General features: G+C 27.3%; 1 protein-coding gene across 2 annotated transcripts; it reads right to left on the bottom strand.

The window, feature by feature from the left end:
* Positions 1-1,487: 1,487 nt before the first annotated feature.
* Positions 1,488-25,694, bottom strand: LOC132926907 (uncharacterized). 2 transcript variants are annotated; one of them, XM_060991326.1, is made up of 5 exons: positions 25,264-25,694; positions 6,768-7,059; positions 6,440-6,629; positions 5,247-5,676; positions 1,488-2,988 (listed from the first exon to the last, which is right to left on the bottom strand). In XM_060991326.1, the coding sequence occupies exons 1-5, from the start codon at positions 25,272-25,274 to the stop codon at positions 2,781-2,783; spliced, it is 1,131 nt and encodes a 376-aa protein (XP_060847309.1). In that variant the 5' UTR covers positions 25,275-25,694; the 3' UTR covers positions 1,488-2,780. The 2 variants fall into 2 exon arrangements, with proteins under 2 accessions (XP_060847309.1, XP_060847310.1); XM_060991327.1 differs by having other exon boundaries at positions 6,768-7,041; positions 25,264-25,690.
* Positions 25,695-26,506: the final 812 nt, after the last annotated feature.

The raw sequence follows: 26,506 nt of genomic DNA, 5'->3' as shown, positions 1-26,506 counted from the left end.
TTAATATTATATTACAATTACATGTATTTTTGTGGTATATAAGATGTGGTTGAAACGGTTATCCGCTAAAATCTCTTAGTAAAAAAAGGAGATACACTTTTAGTAGAAATGTAGTATTATACCCATTAAAACAAAACAAAAATAACATACTACATTATTTACTAAAATTCCATATTCTATACTATATTTCAGCTCATAAAAATTTAATTTTGTATTGTTTAAGTTTAACTATCTAAATTCATAAAATTTTATAAATTATTTTCTCTTTTGAAATCGAAAGTGTATAAAAAGTATTTTAGTTTAATAAGGTTTGAAATTTAATAAGATCATTACAAGTTGTTTTTATTAAAATTAAAAAATATATGCATTGAAGAGTAAAAGAGATTAATTAATTTTTATGAATATTAGAAAATTGATTATTAAACAAAACATAATATTTTTTATCAAACAATTTTAATTGTTATTATGCTTAAGTAGGGAACGGATTTTATTGTAATAAAAAAATCGATGTATGTACATTACATGTACCAATTTTTTTTAAAATATGAAATAAAAATTCCAAAATATGTAAATATTAAATAAAAGTAATACAAATGATGTAGGAAACTCTTTTAAATAATAATTCACTTTCGATTTTGATTTCACAACTTTGGGCATTTAAAAAATTAGAAATTAGATGTACATGTGACTACATTCTAAATGCGACTACAAATACTACCAAAAGCAATTTTCGAGTACCACTTTCTTATTTTATATTTTTATTGTCTGGCAATACCATTAATACTAATATCGACATTAGTGTATACAGTATCTTCATACTAGTGCGATAATTGAACTAGTCATATAGTTGCATACCGGAAATTAGTATATAAATGCCATTTAAATAACATAGAATATTAAATTTGGTGATCGTCAAAAAATTACTTATCTTGTTGTTTTAGACGAAGCGGATGATGTTAAACATCATCAAAAATCACTAAAATATATACTCATTTACCAAATAAGTAAAATAAATTTGAGCTTATTTCAATTAGAATGATCTAAATTTTACATATTTTTATCAGATTTAAAATATCTCATTCCATTAAAAATATGTATTTACAATAAAATCCGTTCCTTACTTATAAATATTATTTATGGTAATTCAATAATAAATTATTAATTCTAGACTAAAAACTTAAAAATTGTTTAGTGTAATGCACAAAACCAAATGTTAAGTATTCTAGTATTTTCTATTTCATTTAGACTCAAAGATAGAAGTTTACCATGCCATTGTCCATTACATATGATAAATATTCACAAATTTAAAATAAGTATTATTTTATAATCTCTACAAATTAATACATAATAAATCCATAATACAAGTAGGTACAGAAAAAATTATCTTTTTCACTTTGTTGCTTTTCATATTCTTATTGTACAACTTCAACAAACACATTTTATATTATGGTAACTAGCAGGTTATCAAAATTAATACAACTGTTAAATATATGATTAATGTATTGTTCTTTATTTTTTATCTTTTATTTAAAATACACAATGTAGTATAATTATCAGTTCTGCTAAAATAATTTTTCAAGCATCTTACAAAATAAAATAAATAGGGAAATTAATTTCTTGAACGTTAATTTATTTGTCATTATTTTTATATTTTATAGTATTGACATGAATGACATAACAAGTTGCCTATATAATACTCCTTAGAAAATGATTAATAGAAACCATCTCAAGCAACAACATTATTCAAGGCTGGGCATTAACAAATTCAAAGTTGAAATTTAAGTAAAAACATATTTATCTTTTTACTTAATTTATTTATTTCAAGATGTACCAACTCTTTAAATTGATAAGTTACTTTTTATCACAATGAAACAAGTTATTTTTCTGTATGAATAAAAACTTTTTCATAACAACTACAGAATAAATTACAACAATAATTTCAATTAAAAATATTTTTCACATGCAATTTGAATTTAAAAAAAAATAATTAAAAATTACATAATTTAATTATTTTTAGTTAAAATAATGTTACCTAAGATGAAAGTTAAAACATACTTAATTATAAATAACCATAAAAGTATAAAAAAAAATGGCAAAAAATTATTTTACTTATGTGTTTGTAATATGGATAACACTCTAATTTAGAGTATTAACTACACGGCACAGAATAGCTAAAAAATATCATTTGTCATGTTTGTCACGCCACTAATGTCTGTTAATTACTATAAAACGTTGTTATTTCAAAAGAAATGTAATAGTGACATTTTTTGATAATTTTTTCTAGGTTATTGTGGAAGTCAATTTTTAAATAATTGTTTGATTTAATTTTTTTAATTGAAGTAAATATGCAAAATAGTAATTTATTATTTTAAATAATTTTAATTAAAATGTCAAAAATCGATTCTCACAATAACCATAGTAACTTAAAACTTTAAAAAATGTACATAATAAAAATTCGGCTATTTTATATAGGCGTAATTTTTTATGGTTTTTGGTTTAAATCATGAAATAAATTCATTGTAAATTACCCTAATGTATATTTTTTATAGTGAAGAAAGTAATTTTTACTCGTATCCGTTAACTAGTTAAATTATTTTTTAACTCGAATACATAATTAAAAACTTAACTGAATTAATTTCTATTTTAAAACAATATAGTGGGGAAAAAGTAACTTGCCCAGCCTTGGTATAACTAAAATATTTAATTATCTTTGTAATCCTAAAAACATAAAATAATTTACTTAATATCTAGAATAAATTAATTTCCAAAAATGGTCTGTCTTAAATGTTAAAAATTTCTCTAACATCGTGAATAGTTTTGTTGTGATTAGTTTTAAAATTATTAGATTTCTTTAGTTTCGCCACCAATTGCAATGTACCCTCAGTCTTTTTGCACATGATGAAATGACACTGTTCTTTCTTTGAGGCAGACCTTCTTATTTGAGCTAGCTGTTTTGCAACCGCTGGTGGTAGTATAATTTCCATCATTCTGTAATAAAAAATAAAAAAATTCGTTTAAATATTAGGTTATTGGTAAATAACTTAAAAAATTATTGCTCAAACACCATTATTGTGTAAAATTTTGACTAAGTGCCCTCTAGATAAGATAATCAAATTAAAAAGAATATAAAACGAATAATTCGTATATAGGTATTGAATAAATATATTATATTTGTCAAGTAAAAACACTACCCGTCCATACCATCATTGTGTAGCTTCACCTACGTCCAAACACGATGATTCGAGAGTCCGTTTGACCTTTGGCGCACATGTACGTATGTATATTGTATATTTGTAAATGATGTGTAATTTAATCATCAAGGAGTTGGACAATTTGACAAGTAGTCAAAAAGTAAGTGGTGGTTTTATCAAACGTATTTATTTTTAATTATCAGCGACGGATTAAATTAATAATTATTATCTAAACCGCCAACCGTCTACTATAATAATATATAAATGATAATTTAGAATCAAGTGGTGGTTTCGGATGTAGTTTTTAATGAGCTGGTTTGTGCCGTTTGTGCGTAGTTCTGCAAATATTTATGATAAAATTTACGAGAAAATAGTTAAATTAGTATTATAGATAAAATATGACAGTAATTATCGAAAAAGAAATTATTTATTTTTAATAAATTCAACACTATGAAATGTAAACAAATTAAATTTTAATAATTATATAAGCCACCCTTAAAGCTATCCAATACAGTATAGAAATAAAACTAATTTTTCAAATGTTTACAGATAAACCACATGACTTCACAATGCGGATAGTACATAGTACTTAGGAAGTATTATCCGGCGCCACTTGTTGATGATTTATAAATTTTAAAAGGTGGATTCTGAACGGAGTAATGAATGTTTTGGGTTTTATAATGTTGTACGTTTATTTTTAAATTATATTGCAAATGTAAAATATTTTTAAATTAACATATTATTTATTAAGTAGACACTTGTGTCAAAAATAACGTGTAAAATATTTATAGGACAAAACTTAAAAAATGATTAATTAATTATAGGTGAACATTTTTAATTGACGAAAATTATAAAAAATATCGGAAAAAGTAATAAAAAATTAAAAAATAACAAGACCAAAATTAGGATTAATAAATAAAAAATGTCACAGATCAATTCAATAGTACTTAATAATATGTTTTATTTAAAAAATACCACGCGTGTTTTCTCCATCTTAGGTAAACATTCAACATACTGTGTTTACAATAGTCCATTTTACTCTGTTATTTTTAAAATTAGAGTGGATGTCCTAGATCATGATTCATGGGTGACGAACCTTTTATGGATCACGTGTTAAAATTTAATACGTAATTGAAGTCTTAAAAATAAAGTACGTGCCAGTAATATATTATGTTTATAGGTATATAAAAACAATTTTTTCTCAGGATAATGGGAGAGTCTTAAAGAAGTATAGTGAACTTATTTTAAAATCAGTTATGTATTTTATTAGTCTTGGATATTTTAAAGAAATAAAAAAAACAGATATAGCATTCGTTTCATCCAATAATACATTTTTTACCTGTTTTAATTTAAAATAGTTCATTGTGGAAAATAAACTTTCACATACTACACGCGTTGATATAAAAATTGAGTTTATTTGGAACAAACCATGTAACTAGTAAAAAAATATTATGTTTGGAAGCCAATGAGTTCAATGAATATGTTTTTTAGAAATAATGAATAATTTTGTTCACTATTTAATTTTTTTCACTATACAGCAAGATTAAACAATGAAAAAAAATATTTTCGCATACTGTGAATATAATATGTCCAACGTGCCACGTTGAAGTACAGTGCATATATGGTTTATCACTCTTATCCTAGATAATTATCTTATATCTCTAAATTTTATAATAGCTAGGTTATTCACCCTAATTTTAGATCCTATCAAGAAAGTTACATTTTACAGTAAACCAAAAATATAATGCATTTATTTACAAATTCACAGCCATAATGCCGTTGCTTCTTTAATACATAAATTGTTATACACTATATTATATTATTATTATATTTTATTTTGTTTTTTACACGCCATGATGTTAATTTACGAACTCAAATATTTTTTGCGTGCGTTTTTATTATTAAAATTCGTTTTATTTATTATTATAAACAATATTTGAGATAATTATTTTGTGGATTGCAGATAACTCTGGACCTCAACGCAAGTCACGAAATTTTTAATTATTTACAAATAATACTAAAATATCAATACATATAATAGTATGGATCGTATACCTGATGGGTTTGTTGCCCACTCGCATGGACCGCATGGCCCTGCCGACCTCGCACGCTATCCTCTCGCTGCAGTCTTTGCCGTCGATGGATTCGGCGACGAGCTTGGTGAGCGAGGCCAGCTCTTCGGGGGCACGTTTCAACGCCGCCTTAGAGGTGAGCGCGTGTATCGGCAATATCGGTATGAACATGAGCGCGCTGAGGAACACCACCGCAACGCCCACGAATCCGGCCATGGCCACGAACAGAGGCTCCACCCGGGGCTTGGTGGCCGCATGGTTTTCAGACTTTGCCGGTTCCGAGTCTGCCACAGCCGTCGTCGACGCCACCTGATTGCCATTCTGCATCTGCTGCAGCGCCTTGTTGTCCAGCGGGTAAAAGAAATAATTATATCCGGAAATCATGCCGTCTGGTGGTCTTTGCGCCGTGTCACCTGCAAAACGACGCGGTTTGTAGACATATTTATAATATATATATTCTGTCCTGTCATATAATGAAAGGCTTCTACAAAAATTTAAAAATGTTAAGAAAATGGGTTTTTTTTATTTTGTTTACTTGTTTCGCTTATCGACAACATCATTTTTAATTATATTTTGGTCGCTATATAATATTATTTAGTATATACCTACCAAGTTACCTCAAAAATCGTTCAGATAATTACATTTATGCTAAATCAATATATCATTAAATTTATAACTTTTTTAAGTGGAAAATTAAGTAAACATTGCGTTTGTGATAATCAAAAATGATTACAATAATAATTATTTAAAAGACAATATCTATCATGCACATATTTTCACATCAATTCATTCAGGCTACTCAAAAATGTATCTATCTATTTGAAAAAATTTTAAAATATTGACATTTAGTTATTAGAAACATGTAAATACTATTGTATTGTTAATCTAGGATTACCAGTTAAATGTGCAGTATGTACTATGTACCTACCTATGTCCTATACGGCTATACCCACAAATATTTTTACTAAGTATAAAATCAATAACTATACAACCACGTATCCATGCTTATTTGTCTACACTTTCAGTGATTAAATTGAAAATAGAAATTATAAATAAAGGTATTTTATTTTAATAGATAATCTATATATGCATGATATTCACAAGTGTCAAGTGATAATACTATAGTACTTATTAATGATTATATATATTGTTTTGATTTATTTGTTTGAGACTCACTTGCAAGAGCGTCAATTATATTTTGTGGACTGTTGGGAACCGGATTAAACTGTTGCGGAGCTTCTTGAGTAACTATTCGATTTTGTGATTCGGCAAATTCGTTTTTTAAAAACTGAGGCGCTATTTGCGAAAGTAATAACTCCACTCTGTTTTTGTTGGCATCGGTCTGAACAGGTCGGTTCGCCTGATTCTGTGAACAGTAAACGATAAATATAGACATTAACAAGACGCGATTGACAGCCCATCTCTTGGGCCAATATTATATTAAAAATATATAGGTATTATTATTTATTAAGTATAAAATGTGCAATGAAATTGGCCTTCATACGTTGAAATGGAACGGTTGTTTCGACAGCATTTTTATCTCGTCAGAAGGTGGGTTGTACGGGATATCGTCGGGTATGTATTCTTGGACGTCGATTCGATCGTTAAACACCTTGCGGTTAGGTCGTTGCATGTTGCCAATGACGCTGTGGAGGAATTCGGCGCCCGACGGTGCATGGGTCGCGCCGGTATTATCGCCGACCGCGGACGAATGCAGCGGCAACAGCTGCACAATTGTAAACGCGAATAAAACTGCTGTGCGGACAGCTTTTCTACTCCTAGTGACAAGAAAAACTCTGTTGGTGAAACAATTATGGTTAGCGGAAAGCTTAAAGAACGATTCACTGGTACGGCGTCATTTGTCGTGTCGTGGCCAAAAGTTGAGCTCAACCCAACTCTGGTAATTTTTCTATTTAGATCGCGGATTCGCGGCTATAATTAATGATATCATGATTAAAACAGCCAATTAGAATATACGATAAAGGCATAAGATACGACAAATGACGAATAGCTGTGAATCGGGGTTAGGCGTTAATGCGTCATGCTGCTGTTATAAAAAGCGATGAACGGTAACGACTTGGTAGTCGGTGATAGATTATATTAGCGCCTCTGTACACGTGTAGTTATTTCACCTGACTGTTCTGTGCTCTGTATATGACGGGAGTTATTCATTTATTTTTTAAGATGATTCTTATTGTTCATCAACGATTGTTTCATTTGTTTTTATCAATTAAATTAATTTCGTCTTGTTAATTTATATTTATCTATAGTTTTATATACCTAATAATTATAATTAACAATGATTTTTTACTTAAATACTGTTTTCAAAAAATTTATACGGTAAAAAGTTTTAGTTCTATACTTTGTTATTGCGATATTTTTGAGTAAATTAATCAATCTATTTTGAATATCTTTTTTTTAGTTCTTATAGATATTTAATTTAAAACTATTTGTTCGTAGGTAAGTTTAATACAAGATCCCATATAATCTGTAGATATGTATAAATACGCATACCGCAAACGAGTATATATATCCGTATAAAAATATTGGAAAATACATATATTTTTTTTTTATGAATTCGAACTTCAAAGTACGTCAAAATCATAATTTACAAACTACGAGTATTTTTTAGTAAACAATTTTTAAAATCTTCAATTGTTATAACTTAGATTCAAACATTTAATACAATGTTTCTCATAAATAGTTTATTATTCATATTTACTAGAACCAAAAAATCTAAACAAATATACTTAGTGTCAGACGTCAGTTATTTTTTGTAGATATTTGAGTTAAAACTTGAACAAAATTGCACATTTAAACCATGAATAACGATGTTAGTTATTTTGTAATAATAAATTAAAAAACATTATTCATGAAGACTTAAAACTTAATAATTTTAAAATATGTTTATTAATTTTATGATTTATACATTTATTTATAGTTTTATGCCACGAATCTAAACTGTTTTATGGTAAAATGGTATTGTTTTAAAAGTTAATAATAAATTTAACAATAATAATATAATATAAAAAATTATTATTATAATAACAATTAAATATTAATAATATAATAAATATAATATTTTTTTGGAAAAAAATTAGATTAATTTGCCGTGATATCAATAGTAAAATAAATTATTTTTCAATTAATAAATTGATCATGAAATAGGTCTATTAGCAATGTATTCGAATATGTACATTCGATAGTAATTAACGATGTATTACAAAAAGTTGTTTAACAAAAGATAGTGATTAGTCCAGATACTAGATATAGATACAAATATGAATACAATAAAATATGATGAATTTCAAATATTTCAATAAATGTTCATTGATTAATTTATGTTTATCACACATAAGTGTAATCAGTCATCACCGTAAATCATTAATGAATAAGTTTTTTTAAATACTGATTTTCTATTAACAAAAATAGATCATTAGGTTCTGTCATCAGTTGCAAAAGCTCGGATTATAGATCGAATACTCCAAATCAATCATTTGAAAAGGTAATTAGTTACGTCACACTTTTGGTTTACTTATTTTTATTTTTTATAGATGTACGCGTGTTACGCAAAAATGTACCTATACCAATTGCGGGTACCAAACGTTTAATTTATATTAAAACCTAATATGGCCCAAAGTATTGCAGATATAACAAACTATAATTTAATTTTTATAGCATGATTAATCAACTGTTAAATTGTAATACAGGTGTTTAAATGTATATATAGTATATAATTACACGCATAAAAAAATAAATGTTGGATTCTCTTTGTAATAAAGCGCATCATCCTAATAGCCGGTTGATTACAAAATTAATTAGTAGTTTAAAACAATGGCCCGAAACAATTAAAATACATAAATTAAATTACTTTTAAACACGTTTATCTAATAGTAAATACTTATTTATTAGTATTTTATTTATATGTACTAAATTACATAAATGCTATAAACAAGGTATTCTTTTTTTAATTTTTATATACGACTACAACTTGTATATATTTATGATTGCAATACATATATATTATTTATTTTATTAACTATTCGCTTTTACTCAATTATTACAATAACCAATAAGTATTATTATCAATGATACATCACTAACGAAACTTATTTATGGAATTGAATCATGTTTTCTAAACCTTATTATTTATTAACGATGATGATATTATAATTTTCTTTAATTATATATGTGTCATTATTTTTTTCCTCACTTATAATATGCAATTCCTTTGTAGACATGCAGTGTACCTGCCTATCAGCAGCGCGATACTAAGCTTTGGCCAGTGGGAGGTCTTTCCCCCGCATAATATGTCCCATTAGTAATTTGACTAATCGGCAAATCATTTTATTTTAATTTGTGTACATCGTATATTATACGACATATAATATAATGTACATATTTTGTATTTTATTTATAACACAATTTAAGATATTATTTTTATACCACTTAAACCGGAATACCTATATTATTTATTTATTTATTTTATTTTAATTTCATATAATGAAATACTGGGCCCCACTGAGAATACTCGTTATTATAAAGACATATATTTAGAAAGTAATATACTAGTAAAATAATAAAGTAGGTAATTAATTTTTAATAAACCACTATAATTTTTTATTATTTATGTTTTGTTTTATGAGAAAATTTGGTCATTCATCAAAATAATTAAGAGAAAGGATAACGATAATATTGAAATATCCGGAGTAAGTAAATCGCGTCTCCCAAAAAAAGTCTCGATTATATAGTATAATATTCTAAGTAAATGTAGGTATGATTGTTTTAAAAACGTTAACAATTTGAGACATTTATAATATGGTTAGTTTCATGTTATCTACTATATAGTAGACTATATAGTTACTAATTTTTAATCATAATATACAACATATGATGTACAGCAAAGCCAATATTTTTAACCAAACCAGTATTAATAGATTTCCAGTCTTAAGTCTGACAAATAATAAGGAAAATATTGAGTTTGCAAAATATTTCCCACACATAATTAACGTCTGAATATAAAATATATTTTTTAGGGCATACTTTATATAGGTATCCAAAAAATGGACCAGGGTCTAAATTTACACATGTATAAAATACACTTTACCCACGGTTTTCATCAAAAATTAAATATGTGACACAATTTACAGCGAATAGAAATAAAAAATATATAAACATTATAGCCCTTTCCCGCCACCAAATGAACATTGTAAAAAATTAGTATTTACCTAATCGTGAATTATTTTTATTCGTTAAACCGTTTAATATCAAAATATATACTATAGCAACGGTCGGACCGACAAAAAAAGCAGAAATCTGGACCGTCAATAAAATATCTTAATCAGATTATGTAACTATAATTTATTATAAAGATTCAACAAACACATTTTTTGTTTGGTCCTCATTTATTCATTGTTTTAATCTACCGGACTCCAACAGAAATTATTTGCCAATCTATGTACTGACTGTACTATAGAAAGGCAGAAAACGCTCTTAGATATGGCTTATTATTACTACGGTAATTCTTTATTCACTTATTTATTAATTTTTCAAATCAGTATGTATTGTATACAGCCATATAGCCATGTAGATATTACGTATACAATACGTGTACCTAAAAAGTTCAAATGATTGTGTGGCTGTGTGCATCGTGGCACGCGATCGTATAATTCTATTATTATCATTTATAATATACATATATATTTACAGACGATGGATTGACTATTGCCTATTATGTTATATTGTTTGCTTGTCGCCGTTGTTGCGAATCGGGAACGTGGTTTCTCCTTTATTAACAGATAGAAGAAACGATTTTTTGAAAATAATAGACACCTGTATACTGTAAAGATACCTATATATATATAATACTATCATAATCATAGTTATTGAATTCCCGCGTGTAGGTTCCTATTATGTATTGTGAACTGAAATAGTTTTCGATTTCGATTTCCTCGAGCACATATTAATATTTTATTGTGCATCACAAATAGCAGTAGAATATTGCAACTGAATCAGAGGAGCGATAAATATATCTTCTAGGCATAATATATACGCTATTTAATTAATTTGTCTTTGTAGATTAATTTTAACGAACAACAATAAACAACGCTATTGCAGCACTTTGTAATATTATGCAAATATTGTTTGGCATTTCGCTATTTTTCCAAAGAAGTTATGACGCGATATAGCATACCAGTTGTATAGACTGTATAGGTACCTATATATTGTTATTTGTTGTAGATTGCAGATAGTAATTAATAAATATTTTATGAAATGTTAGTACTCGTATAGACCGTATAGTAATAATTGCAGTTTAGCAAAGTAAATTATTTATAGGTATAACCAAGATTAGACCAATAAAGCAAATATGTACCGAGACGACAAAATTTACTGATTTGACTATACATATATTTTAATAAAACGTTACTGTCACGACTCAAGACGAATTGACGAATACGAGAGAGTATTGCTGTTGGACCGTGTGTGTAACAGTAGTTATTATATATTATGTGGATGCTGGCAACGACTATAACACGGACTAGTGTGCATTATTTTACGTTTATTTTGAAGCATTGATATAAGTGTACTCGATCTAATACTGTGTTAAGACTTTTCTTACAATAATTTAACGTTCTATACCTTTATAACCAAATAGTGCCGGAATGATCATGTGGTCGACGAGGTCTTCAATAGATTAGGACGTTAAACCAATAAACGTTTACTATCATAGTTCACGTTAAGTATTAACAGTGCAGACTAAGAAATTGAGACTGTTATAATCAGATTATGGAGAATTGGAGAACACGGAAGTAAGAGTGTTTGACGATAGCGGGTTTTAGTGCATGTCACCTAATACAAGTGATACGATCGTCTGACCGTACCTGGTGCTTACATATTATATAGGTTTAACACATATGAATGTCTACGTCCAATAAACAATAATGACATTGTCGACGGATATGATGGATAAAAAATTAATTGGACTGTGCGTTGTCGTCGAAATCATTACCCGTAAAAATAATAATTATGCCCGGTAGATATTTATAATAATTATTATTCACTGTCTCACTGATCATTACCATTGAGTATACTCAATGTCATTACTATAAATGTATACGCACTGCAGGTGGCATCGAGGCGGTTGATAATATTATTTATTTTCTCTTTTATAATAGGCCACGTGAGTTATTCCGAAACGAATATTGATTTAGGCATTTAGCATACAGCTGCGAGAGGTCAAGTGGTCAATCGACTCAATCGTACCTATGTAGTATATATATTATATAAATGAAAGCGGCGCCAATTTAATAGCACAATGCAAATCAATATTAAAATTATTGTGTTAAATCGAAATGATTTATCGTTTTTTTAATACACCACGATGTTACTATGTTAGTACCATCGCGATTTAAATTTAATACCTATTGCCGACAGATTCAGCCCCACTTTCCCCCCCGAGTTTCAGGAGAATTGCTTTTGAACTGGCCAGTAGGTACTAATATACCTGCAGAAAACCGTTTAAAAATCAAAACAATTTAATCTCGTATTTACAAATACATACTTATATTATTATTTATAATCTAAGCTATATGTATTGTAATTATATTTTTTTTTTAAATGACCATATACGAATAGGAGATTATATAGGTAGTTAGGTTTGCTATGATTTTATGCATTTATATGAATAAGACTAATATTTAAGTATACCGTACGCGCGGTATTATAATAATTTAAACGTTGGATAACCAAATACATAAATAAATTCGTAACCTCTTAGATATTACACCTCTGTTGTACTTCTTAACATGTAATTTTTACACTACAAAACTAATGTCATAACATATTAATTATTTACATACGTTTATAACAGCTCCGAGTGCGTAATATGTACATTGAAGGTAACAATACAGATTGCATTTAATTATTATCATACATTATAATCTACTGTAGTCGAATGCCGAGAGCGATTATGTATCAACGATATTAAAAAAATATGTTGTAGTTCCTCGGAAATTCGGAATCCCGGTGCATATAGCTGCAGCTGTAATAAAATTAAAAACAAAAACAGCGCGATATAAATGTGTGTTAAAACAATTTAGCGTTTGGCTAAATTATATAGTCGTTTATAGGAAGACAATTTTGATTAGGTATATAGCCGTATAGCCGGTATATATCATCATCAGGGCTCGGATCTTATAGCATTTGCTAATTATTATAAGATATAGATAAAAATAGCAGAGTGAGCTATACATTTGTTTTATGCACCCCAGGGACTCCAAATATGAAATTTTATAATGTTATTTTTTGCATATTTGAAGTATTTTAGGTTTTTAGTGCTATTTTTCAAGTTTTGGTGCTAGTTTTTGCTAATTTGTTTAATATAACGTTTTATTTTGTATTTTCATAAATCTAGTTTATATTATGTGGTATAAAATTATAAAAATGTTTTCATTTATTTTAATTTTTGAGTGCATAGGTAATACGAAAAATACCCACATTTTCGTTCATATTAAAGTCTATTTTTAAGTAGTCCGGCGTATTGGCCTATCGAACAGTAATTAAAAATGTAAACAAACAGTAGTTTTTAATTAATTATAAATGTACTTATTAATTCATAAATAATCTTTAGTTGATAAATATAATTTTTTTTTTTTTTTGATTATGACAAGAATACATTTTATTTTTGCTATTTTTCATGTTTTTAGGACATATTATAGAGCTTATTTTAAGATTTTTTAAGTCATATCATAGCGCATATTTCATTTATTTTTAGTGCTTTAAATCCGAGCCCGGGTCATCACATTATTCAACAGTAGCATCGCTATAATTATGTGCAAATAAAAAAATAGATTATGAAATAACGTTTAGAGTTTAGATTTGCCATTCAATGTGGTTCCTATACATAGAACAGTACGGCAGACTATGAAAACAATTCGGTCCGGAAAAACTATTTTACCGACCCGCAAATTTATGTCGTCAATAATTATATAAATATATACTGCAGAATCATCCTACATCCCAGCGGTTTATCAACACGGTATTAATAATTTTAATTTCGCAGCTACGTATAATCATATGCTAAAACACATCGCGTACAATAACAATATAATAGAATTCGTGACGGGTTCACGCGAATTTCATCTGGTAGGTATAGCGATCGTATTCTATGAAATATTTTATACTTGATTCCTTCTAATTATTGAAAATAATTTAATCATATACACAGAGACGCAATACGTAAAACATATCCGTCTCGCTTCTTAATATATATGCCATGCTAACAAGCGAAGCCGTCGATAAATCGAACACACGCAGACGGTGAGATGGTTTATACACACATAAATTAATATTTATGTATATACATATATATATATATATATATATATATATATAGTGACTAATGAGCAATGACTGGGCATATTCTAAAATCGTTAAAAAAACTATAATGGATTTTAAGTGTTAAACACACTCTCGTATCACATAATAATATGGCGCTTACTTCTAACAGTTTCATATACATCTTCGATTCGAATCTCATTTCGTGTCCATCAGGTATTTAGAGAAACATTATATTATACACATTTTAATATTCAATACCACTCATTGATTGTTTAGTTGTTTAATTTTAGTGTTTAGACGAAACCGAATAGGGCGCTTGTCACTATAATAGTACCAAAGATAGATGTTGGTGACACAGTCAATCGTGAAGAAATGTTTAGGGATTAAGATACCCACAATACTTAAGTAATATAATAATGATAATAATTATAATAATGTAGGTGTAATAATTTCCGGTAAAATACGATTGAGAACGGAATTTTTAGTTATATGTTTGAAAACGTTTAATTTATACAGTAGAACCTCGATTATCCGAACTAATTGGGACCTCACCTAGTTTGGATATAAAAAAGTTTGGATATTAGAAATTAAAAAAAAAAAAATTGTTTAAAAACAGTTAAATATTTTATAATATGTACATACATATTTATTATTATTAATATTTTATTAGAATTATATACATTACATTATTTGAAATACATTACATACATATCAGATAATGTTTGTTATATTTTTTTGACAAAATGATCGATTTTTATATTTTGACGATGGACTGCAACGCGCTTTTCTGCCCATTCGCGGATACGAGTTTTAATGTTCGCATACGCTAATTGCAGTTCGGATAATAGAAGGTTCTTTTAACGGAGGTACTGTATATATATTTTTCTGTCGTTGCTACATAAAATATAAAAATTACACTGAAATAATTGGTGTTGACCCTAACCCAGTAAAAATCAACTTTAAAAAGTATATAAAAGTTGTATGGTCCAGATAAGTCGTTTTTTGGTCTAAAAATGTTGAGTTGTGAAGAAGTCGTAGATGCATTATTATAATGTATTCTGGTAGAACAAGGTATAACAAATAAATAACCATAAAAATAGATATACAAAATACTTAGTGAACATTAAAAATAAATATAAAATATATACCTATGCTAATCTATTTAATTATTTAGAATATGATGGCTAACGACAATTGATATATTTTTTAAGATTACAATTATTAATTATTTTTATTTATTACATTTTATGTATGTATAATGTATTTAAATTTATTATATTATAACTTACTTTAACAATCTCTTTTTTTAATTAATTAAAATATGCTGAATCGTCTGATAGTCAATTAAAGGATATAGAAATGTTTCACATAAATATAAACAAGTGGCGAGTTATTTGTAAATTTAAGTGTTCTCATTAGTTCGATATCTTAATTAATTGACAAAAATTATAAACTATTCAATATTTAAGTCATGTATATAAAAAAAATGTTTTACGGTATTATCAGGAAAAATTAATTTTTGTGTATCTGTGAAATTTAAATTTTTTTAAGTAAAGGCTATTTATACCACGAGATTTTGATTAAAAAAAAAACTGCTTACAGCAGAAAATAATAACTTATAAAATACATTTTATTGTATTTGCACTTTCTATGTACGATGTAAGTACCTATAATATTAATTATATTTTGACGCTATAGTGCTATACGAATACGCTGGGATAAGTATGTACCTACGTACTGTTATAAGTTATAGGTACCTATTACGATAATAATGTATGTGTAGCCGCGTAAATAAATTGCCATAAACAATAATGTTATGTACTTAAAGATCACCAGTTATATTCAATATATACAACTATACAAGTAACCAAGTAAGCAAAGTAGTAGCCAAAAAAATTAACAACTCATTGTTTCGACATTTCATCTACAAAAATCAAGTATTATCGTACCTATATTTGTAATGCCTAACATTATACCTAATCATTGATATTTTTACAGTGTACACTAATTTATAGATATTTATTTAGTTTAATAAATCTTAAATAATTTTGTATACATTTATTCAAGTTCATAGATATATGTCTTATAATATAATCGTTTAATTTACTTTTTATTTATTTATTTTTATTTTATTTTATTTTAATTTCATATAATGAAATACTGGGCCCCACTAAGAAGACACGCGTGGGAGCCCAGGAGTTACTATATTAACATGTTTTGAAAACAAAACATAGTTACTTTTATGTTTATTATACTTATCAACTATATACTTTTGTACTTTTACCTATCCACATACCATATATGTTTATATTAAATGTGATCATAATGTTTTAAAACAATTAATTAATTAAAATATTAACTTCTGTCCAGAGACCTGAAATCAAATAATTGCTTTTTGGTTGATTTAAAAAAAAAAAAAAATCAAAACTGACTGATTGCACTTAAGCATTTTACTACTGTACATAGGAATAGTCTGCGGATGACTAAACGGATTATTTATTTTAAATGTGTATTTTATTTTTTTATCTGTTAATAAAGGCTACAGAAAAGCTTGAAAATCGATGCACACAATATTACGTTTAAAGAAAAGGAAATAATAAAAATTCCTAGGCAATAATATAATTTCCTTACTGCATTAGAAATTATCACCATTTCCCAAATAAAATTGTTAACTTTCCTGAACTCAGGAGCGAAAAACAAGTAGGTAGGTTTATTGGCTAATTTTCTAGCGCTACGAGAAAATTTTATTTTTAAGATATATTTTTAAAAAATATATGGCGTATACTTATCAATACACCACTGTATATAAATATATATGTGTAAGTTTCACTCGAACTTATAAATGGGTAAAAATTACGTTCCAAAATGAACATTATATACTATAGTTCCGTGTGTTTCCCGAGTATTTTGCATACATATATTATGTATTCATGTATACACCAATTGCAGTGTTTAAGCTTAGTGTATGGTTACCCATACGCGTGTTTAATCCCGATATCTCCATATTGTTATTGCATCATAATACATGCGCGAGGAAGAAAAAACCCCGTACACGAAACATATACAAAATACGATAATACAGATACAGTTTTATATTATCGACGAATACGCTAAAATGAAGACGTGATTTTATAATTTCTAGCTTGCTAAATTTTCTCCCACGGTTGACTTTAATTACAGACATTATTAAGGAATATTCACGCACAGTACGTAAATTACTATATATGCAGAAACACATGCATCATGCTTAGAAGATATAACAATTTATAGACACAAATTAGGCAGTTGACTAAAGCCTGTCACTCGTCAGCCTATTGACTTAAATACGACAGGGTCATAATAAACATTAAAGAATCTCGATACATAATATGCATTTTTATGGAGTTAAATCAAAATTGTTTGTCTTATTTTTATGGTTTAGGACGTGTAGTTAGAAACTGTATAAGTAAGTATATATCGGTACTGCATTATAATTCAACAAATCAAATGTATTCTAGACGAGAAGGTCAGGTTCGGTATGATATATTGGTTATATACGCGAAGAAAAATAAATACATCTTTATTATTATATAGAGTTTTGTATTCGCTGCAAATAGACTGCGATTATTTTCGTTTTCATTTTTACTCTTTCTATACCATTCGATTTTAGATTTGACTCGATGACTATATATTTATGTTATATTTGCACGTAATTTTATAGGCCAACCGGTGAGTGAAATCTTTTATTGGATGACGTGCACAGGAAATGCACCGCGAAACCCGTTTTATTCTGTTTGTTCTAAATCCAACAAATTTTTTCGATTTGGCATCAATCCAACACGAATAGAACGAATAGAAAGGAAAACGAACTACCACGAAACGATCGAACTCGAAACGCAAAAACTGATTTTACCACAAAAGTTTCCCGTACGGTTAAGCGCGGTTTTGCGTGCATTACATATTGGCCGATTTATGTGATCCGGAAGATGTGATTAAGGACCAATTTCGATTTCAATTATAAAAAAAAAAATAGTTCCCAATAATTCGTTATTCTATCGAAATAATTAGGTAGGTACATACGAGCACGTAATCGATGATATCGCATTATGTACATATATATATATATACATAGGTATACAGTACAATTTACTTTGATGATGATAAATCAATTCGAACATTATTAATATTGAACGCAGAACGCTTCAACAATATAGGACGTATAATATATAAGACATATTCAATATTCGGACTGCAATTAATAAACCTGCAGCAATATTGATCACATTATTTCATTGTAATGATTATTTATTACTATTATTTTGATTTGTGGCGGACTAATCTCGTGAACGTATTAAGAGAATGTACCGAATACCAATGGTAATGAACTATAATATAGTGACAAAGCGTGTATATCGAAGGTAAGTTTTACATTTTTTTAATTATAAAAGTCCCAAAGTTTTGTATTATTAATTTTTTTTAGATTTAAATTCAAAGCTATGTACACATGGAGACTTGACTATAGTACATTCGTATATACGCGTATATTATTCCTGTCGATTTAGTTCATCAATTTACAGTGTTTTCCTGCTTTACTTTCAAATGTACCTAACCTATCACTGGTTATAGGTTAATAATTTGTGCTTGGATATAATAATAATATTAAATTAAAATTATATAAATATTATTCGTAATGCCAAATTGTCAACTGTTAGTATGATTATTGCATTTAGACATTTATACCTAATTAAATTTAATACAACCTTGGCAATCGGCGTATAGTAATTTATGGTGGTCGACATAATATTATAATTTATAATATATAATTAATCCCGATACTCGATAGTTCATCGAATCCGTCGATTGACACTATTTTTCGTTTGTTATTACTTATTATTCATTGTGTAATCAATATTTTAAATTAATTCTACTCGTGATATTATAATAAATTTCTATAATAAGTAATATCTTAAACGGATATTCTTTTGATAATGTTAATAGTAATACATAATTTAAATTTTCCCAATTTCTTTTTTTTTTTTTAATATCTAAATAATAATAGTTATAATATATATCACGCTGTCTAATATTTATTCATTAGATATAATTATTGAATAATCAGTATATACCATATTATGGTTTGGCTGATGTGCAGTCTGCAGAAGTTGCCGTTTTATAATTTTTCGCGATGACCTGAAACGGAAATAATTATCCGCGTATGTAAATATATAGCTTATGTTGTATACGTAAATCGTTTAACCGGTACATCATTGCGCTGCAGTAGGTAGCCGCCAAGTAGGTATATAATATATTAATATAATACATGATTCGCCGTGAACAAAATCCGTCACACGTGCGCACAATAGAAATCAATAGAAATCCGACTAATTGTCATCATTCGTTGTTATGATTCAGCCAGACAGCTTATAACAATAAGTATATACAATTAAAATCTATTCGATAAAATTTTTCCTGATGACGACGTATTATTTAAACGTAAACCGTTTATTGTAATAATAAAATTTGGCTATCGTGTACGTTTCGGGTGATGTCCACAACGTCCAATGGATGGTTTTTTTTTAACGTATCGCCGTATAAGAAAGATTCAATTGTTAAATAAAAGCTTGATAAACAATAAAAATTAATTTTAATCTATACTTAACTTTTGATTTTGAAAAGAAAAGTGATATTATATGTGCCATTAAGTACATTTTTATGTTTCTACAATTTTTTTAATGCCTAACTTATTACCTATAGTTATTGTTACGACTTAAACATGACCAAGTTATAGTAAATCATAATTTAATTTAAAGCAAGCTACCCGGTCACCCGGATGTGTTCTACATTAAATGTTCTGTAGGTGGAGCGCAGTTAGCCGTGTTATAAGAAGAAAAATATAGGAAAATGATCAATTTTTAAAATAGTATTTTGGTGACTTCATAGTATGAAAAGGTTTACAATTATAAGATATTATTAGTGTGTCTATTATGGAAATCATATAATATGTCCGTATGAATAGTTTATCTTAGGAATGGGTCGAACTTAAATTGGCATGATCTCAAGTATAATTTTTTTCACGAACTTTTCATACTTAAGCTTGAACTCAAACTTTCGAACTTTTAAAAATTTATCCATGACAAATTTTAAAATAAACATAGTAGTAAAAATTGGGAAAGTAGGTAACTGCTCTACTGTACAGTAGGAGTCATCGAATATACCTCGTTATTGCAGAGTAGGTCAATGTAGTGATGATGGATGTGTTAAATTTGAATTCAATGATGAATATCGCATGCGAAAAAACAATTCTGATCGGAGACAATTTGGCAGTCTAATATTACGACAAGTATATTTTATGATATATTTATATTGCTACTATGGACATTTTTTTTTACTATTGATAATGCGGATATAATAGACAATAGTTTAAAATTAATCTAAATATTTTGAAAGTGTTATTGTGTATAGCAAAAAAAAATATAATAATAATATGCATACAAATATCGAATATACCTAAATATTTTGTATTAAAAAAATAACTAAAATTATTATTCTTTGCTTAAATGTCAAATAACGTCAAGAATTTAAATTCAAATGTTTTTTTAAAAAAATGTGTTATTATATGTTTTCTAGATTTTTGGGTTTCCGTAAAAAATACAAGTCCGTAAAATTTTTTAATAAATATTCAAACCTTAGACGCAAAAATGTAATATTTTATAAATTTCTAATAAGCAAATAACTTGCAAATATCAGAACTTTAATGAATTTTGTCAAATTTAAACCTAAAGCAGTTATAAAAAATATTACACCTATTTTTAATGTTTTTAAATTGTTAAAATAACAATTCATGAGAGATATTGTGTTTAATTTTCAGGTTATTTGATCAAGAGTAATTTTTTATAAAAATTTAGAAATAACATTTAAAGTAGGTATCTATAAATCACTTAAAATAGATAAAAAATGTATAATATTCCTGATTTCAGTATAATTTTTTTTTTTGTTTTTTTCTAATTATTAAAAAATACTTGGAATTTTTAAATGTTGACACCTCTCCTTTCGAAAATATATTTAAGTTAAAATTGATTATTTTAAACTGCACAAGTTGGTGAGAAATACAAAAATAAGTAAAAATTTCCGCGCGCGTCGGTCCGCTCAGAATCTATAACGAACAACAAACTATATATGTAGGTACTTTCACTTAACATGTCAGTGAATGTCATGGTCAATGTTTTCAAGCCATTTTTACGACATAAAGTACTATCTGAAAAACTGTAGGTTATGGGTTAGTCGTATTTTATTTTTTAAATTGGATTTAGATTGATTAACAGCTTTACTATGTTCCTATTAATTAAAGTGATTTTTTTAATATTTAAAAAACTGTTATGTTATAATAAAAATATAAACAATCATTATCATTTCAATTGAAAAAACAATTATTCAAAAGAACTTCGATTTATCTACTATAAACAATAGTAAACTTGTTAATGAATCCGTTTTCAAAATTAAAATCCATCAAATCAAAGTTTTGCAGTTTTATCGAGCGATTAAAATACCATATTTTTGTATGATAAGTGCATTTCAGCCACTGTTAAGCTGTATGTAACTTATATGTAATTCATATGTCATATTTCATGATAATATTTATTATTTATTTATAAACGCCTGGTTCATATTATTTTTTGGGGAAGGGAAGGCAAATGCCCCGTCTTAGTACCCACCTCAATATGGTGCTCATGATGGTTGGTAGTTTGGTACCATCATCAGAAACATAATATTATGTATTTTTATTAATATTATTATATTATATGATATAAGAATGTATGCAAATATTATTGGACCCCCTAGGTAACTTTTTACAATAGGTATATTAATATTAACTATAAAAAATTAAGTAAAGATCAAATCTGTTTATATATTTATGTGTGTGTGTGTGACGGTCAAAGAAGGAATTCAGGGCAATAGAAAAATGATAATTTTAAAATAAATTGTCTACATTTTTCGGACACAATAAAGAAATAACCATCAAAAAACACATTGTATGCCCCTTGCTCTTGCGTCCCCTTCATATACTGAATAGTACTTTACTTTTAATATCATTTGTATCTACACATCAAAATATTAGCATCAGCTTCGGTACAACTGGAATTAGTAATTAATTACCAATACATATTTACTACAATTTACAACTATTAGGTACATACGTATTATATCGTATAATATACACGATATATCTACAAATTTTACTGAGTATAATTTTATACAGATATAGAAGAAAAATAATAATTTTGACACTAAATAATGTGAAACATGAAACAATAATCGTAAACGCATACGTTATGTATAAGTATGAATGTTTTAGATCAAAGATTATTGTTAAATATAAGGATGCTATAATCTTTTAGTCTAAATGTAGATATCAATAATTAATACTAATTTATATTGAATAAAATAATAAAATAATATGTCTATTATAATTGATGAATTTATATTTATTATGCTCTATCAATTATATATAATATAAATACGTGTGAATGACATTATGTTTCGTACTACTTTAAAATTTAAATTAATTATAAATTATTTCAACGTAAATGATAAATCAATAAAAAGAAAAACGTGTATGGGTGCACACTATATATTACATTTTAACTTTGTGTTAATGTAATAAAATATTATAATATAGGTACAATAAGTACATATATATATTTATAATTTTAAAATGTTGGTTAACAAGATTATTGTTTAACACTTAAAACAGTTAAAACCTATACTAATATAGATTATAGGTACACGTATACCGGATGATTCTTGAACCAAAAAATACTTATTTTTTCAAACACTAATTATTAAAATATTTATTATACATAATAATTGTAAATTATTACAAAACAAGATATTTGAAAAAAAAATATATAATTTTTTAAGATTTTTACCTTTTAACGACATATTTTGGAAGAGTATTTTATGAGTTATAAGTATTTAAAGTTAACGAGTGGAGTGAGTAGCACAAGAGTACCTCTTAATATTCGTCCGCTTTTTTTTCGAGAAAAGAATCATCAGATATATTAAATAAAAATAAATAATACACATCCATTTATGTTTAGATTTAAGTATATAACATAATGTAATCGACAATAATAGTTTTGTAACAAAACAAATTAATACATTTAAAAATAAATGGTATTAAGCCAAGCATGGTCTATAATCGATATACATCCAATTTCCAATAATTTGGCTATATAAAAGGAATACAAATTATGACTTTTATTAATTTATAAAAGTTAATCGGGTCATAAAACAAATAAAAATATTTGGTTTTTCACTAATTTTTGTTTGATGAAAATTATACTGTTTACTCATTTATAGCTAATAAATAATAATATAGGTACTCTCAGTAGCGACGTCAGGATTTTTTTGGGAGGTCAACAATTATAAGGTAGAGCCACAAAAAAATAAAAATGAGTATATTATAATGTCTAAGGACAGGCCAGTGTTAAGTTTACTGGTAGGGCCAGGCATTTTCAAGTAGGGCCATGGTCCTACCTTACTCGTCCCTAGCGCCGCCACTGGGTACTTTCGTGAAAATGAACATCGTTTACCATGTAAAATAATGCATATTAAATTAAAATAACATAATAATTGTGAAAATAATAAACAATAACAGATTGTCCAATATACATTATAACTAATATCAAATATGATAAACAAGCAATCATTTAAAAATGAAACTATTTTAAGTTAAATTTACTAATAATTATTATTGTAGAAAGTATAGTTGAAATATTTAAAAATAATTTAAAATCAATCATTTAAAAAAAAAATTATAGTATATTGATACGAACTCATGAATTTCAGAAGTATATCATAAAAACAATTTATATTTGATCACTTGTAAATTCCATTTATATATTTAAAAATATGTATGCACAGTATACCTAACACGTATAGATTTATATTGATTTCCTTTTCAAAAATAATGCATATTTATATTTTTTAATTTTTATTTAAAAGGTGATTGAGGGATTTGAGACGTCTTAAACGTCTTGTTCATGGCTGTTGTGTTAAAACTATGGTCTATATTTTATACATTGCAATAAAATAACTAAAACCGTTTTTAAACGGAAATTTTGATATTTTTATTTTTTCATTGAAATTTAAATTTCAAAAACCTATAAATAAAAACTGTGCGTCTGTGCTTATCATTGTATTTAATAATAATAAATAATAATTGTCAAAAATATTCAAGGGAATATTTATTATTAAATATTCAAGTCTTAACATTATGGATGCAAATTTAAAATCTTAGTAATTATAACTACCAAAAAATTTTTAAATTTTTGTGATTTCTCAAATTTTGAACTACCTACAAAAGTGTACTAAAAAAATTATGCATATTAAGTATTTTCGATAGTTTTCAATGTATATAAGAACAATACATATGAGAAACCTTAAGTTACATTAAATAAATAAATAAATAATTAATTAATTAATTTATACATTTTATAGACTATTTTATTGGAAAAAAATTTCACTGCTCATCCTGTAACATCAAAATCTTAGTCCTTGCCTGTACTGGCTGTACCGTATGTTATATATCAAATTATGAGCAAATAAGCACGAGTGCACACATACTAAATTGTTAGATATTAATAAATCTTATCATAGGTAATTAATAACGGTATACTCACAGTTGTGTCATTTTGTTCGCAATCGCATGAATGAAAAAACAATATACTGAACAAACCCTTCGGGAAAAAATTCGTTTCTCGGTAGATAAAAAAAAAAACCCCAAGATCAATATATTATACTGTAGGTCCGCGAGTACACCGTCGCTGATAACAGTTGCGATGTTAAATGAAGAAATCCGTCAAGACTTATGTCATATGGTGTGTCTCAAACAGCACGTGGTGTAGATACGAGCGACTCGTGGTTTAAGTGTGGGTGCACGACGACACAGCTATTACCTTTCGAACGTTCGCCGGTCGACTGAAGACGCTCGTCTGGCAGATCGACTTCATATTGTATATTATCACGATACATACACATAAATAAATATATTAAATGTATGCGTGTGCGTGCGTGCGCGTGTGTGTGTGTGTATTAAGACCGTCCAAACGAAACCGGCGCGTGTGGGTAACTACGATGACGCGGTCGGCGCGACAAAATGACGTGTGTGTGTGTATAGATACATATTATACAGTAGGTACCTTAACTATTACTATTATGATTATTATTATTTTATGGATATTTTAGGTACATAATATAATATTACATTATATACATACGCGTGCACTTATCTGGGTCAAGCATGATGCCGGACGTTCGATTCGGAACCGGTTCCGTGACACTGTGGCCTATAAAACCGATTTTTCTCGGATGCGCCCAAACGATCTTTTAGGTTTGGTTTTACGTATACATGCATATATAGATATATGATACGGGGGGGTCTTATAATATATGTATTACAGCTTTAATCGGTTTAAAACTGATAGGCGATAATATTTTTATTGTCACGTAGAGCAGTCGCGTTTAACGATATGCGGATGCAAGCTTTTGCTGCCATTGTAATGATTAGGATCCTGCTGAAATACATGGGTAGAAATCGGGGGCCTAAGACCCCCCCCCCTTCTCCCACACCATGAAAAAATTAAAAAGAAGTGTTAGCCCTTTTGAAAATATTAAGTGCCTAAATACCTAATTATTATTGTCGTAATTGTATTTCAATTACGTTTAAACAAAAATGTATTAAAAAAAAAGTACGATTTTACAAATTTATCATTATAATATAACATAGGTCAGTCATAAACACAGTGTTTTTGTATCAGCAGTCATCCGTGATGTTGCACTGTCATGGTTCGATGAAAATACGTTATGATATATTATTTTTAATTAATTAATTTTTTAGACTGAATAACAATAAAAAAAGTTGAC

This window comes from Rhopalosiphum padi, chromosome 3 (genome assembly GCF_020882245.1).
Source record: "Rhopalosiphum padi isolate XX-2018 chromosome 3, ASM2088224v1, whole genome shotgun sequence".
In the NCBI taxonomy this organism is placed as follows: domain Eukaryota; kingdom Metazoa; phylum Arthropoda; class Insecta; order Hemiptera; family Aphididae; genus Rhopalosiphum; species Rhopalosiphum padi.
The sequence above is the reverse complement of the archived record's forward strand: the minus strand, read 5'-3'. Positions and strand labels throughout refer to the sequence as shown.

Excerpts from the sequence above, each read along its gene's own strand:
- LOC132926907 (XM_060991326.1), bottom strand. Across the intron at positions 6,630-6,767 it reads AACAACCGTTCCATTTCAAC|AATCAGGCGAACCGACCTGT; the intron begins GTATGAAGGCCA and ends TACTGTTCACAG. Across the intron at positions 5,677-6,439 it reads TATAATTGACGCTCTTGCAA|GTGACACGGCGCAAAGACCA; the intron begins GTGAGTCTCAAA and ends GTCGTTTTGCAG.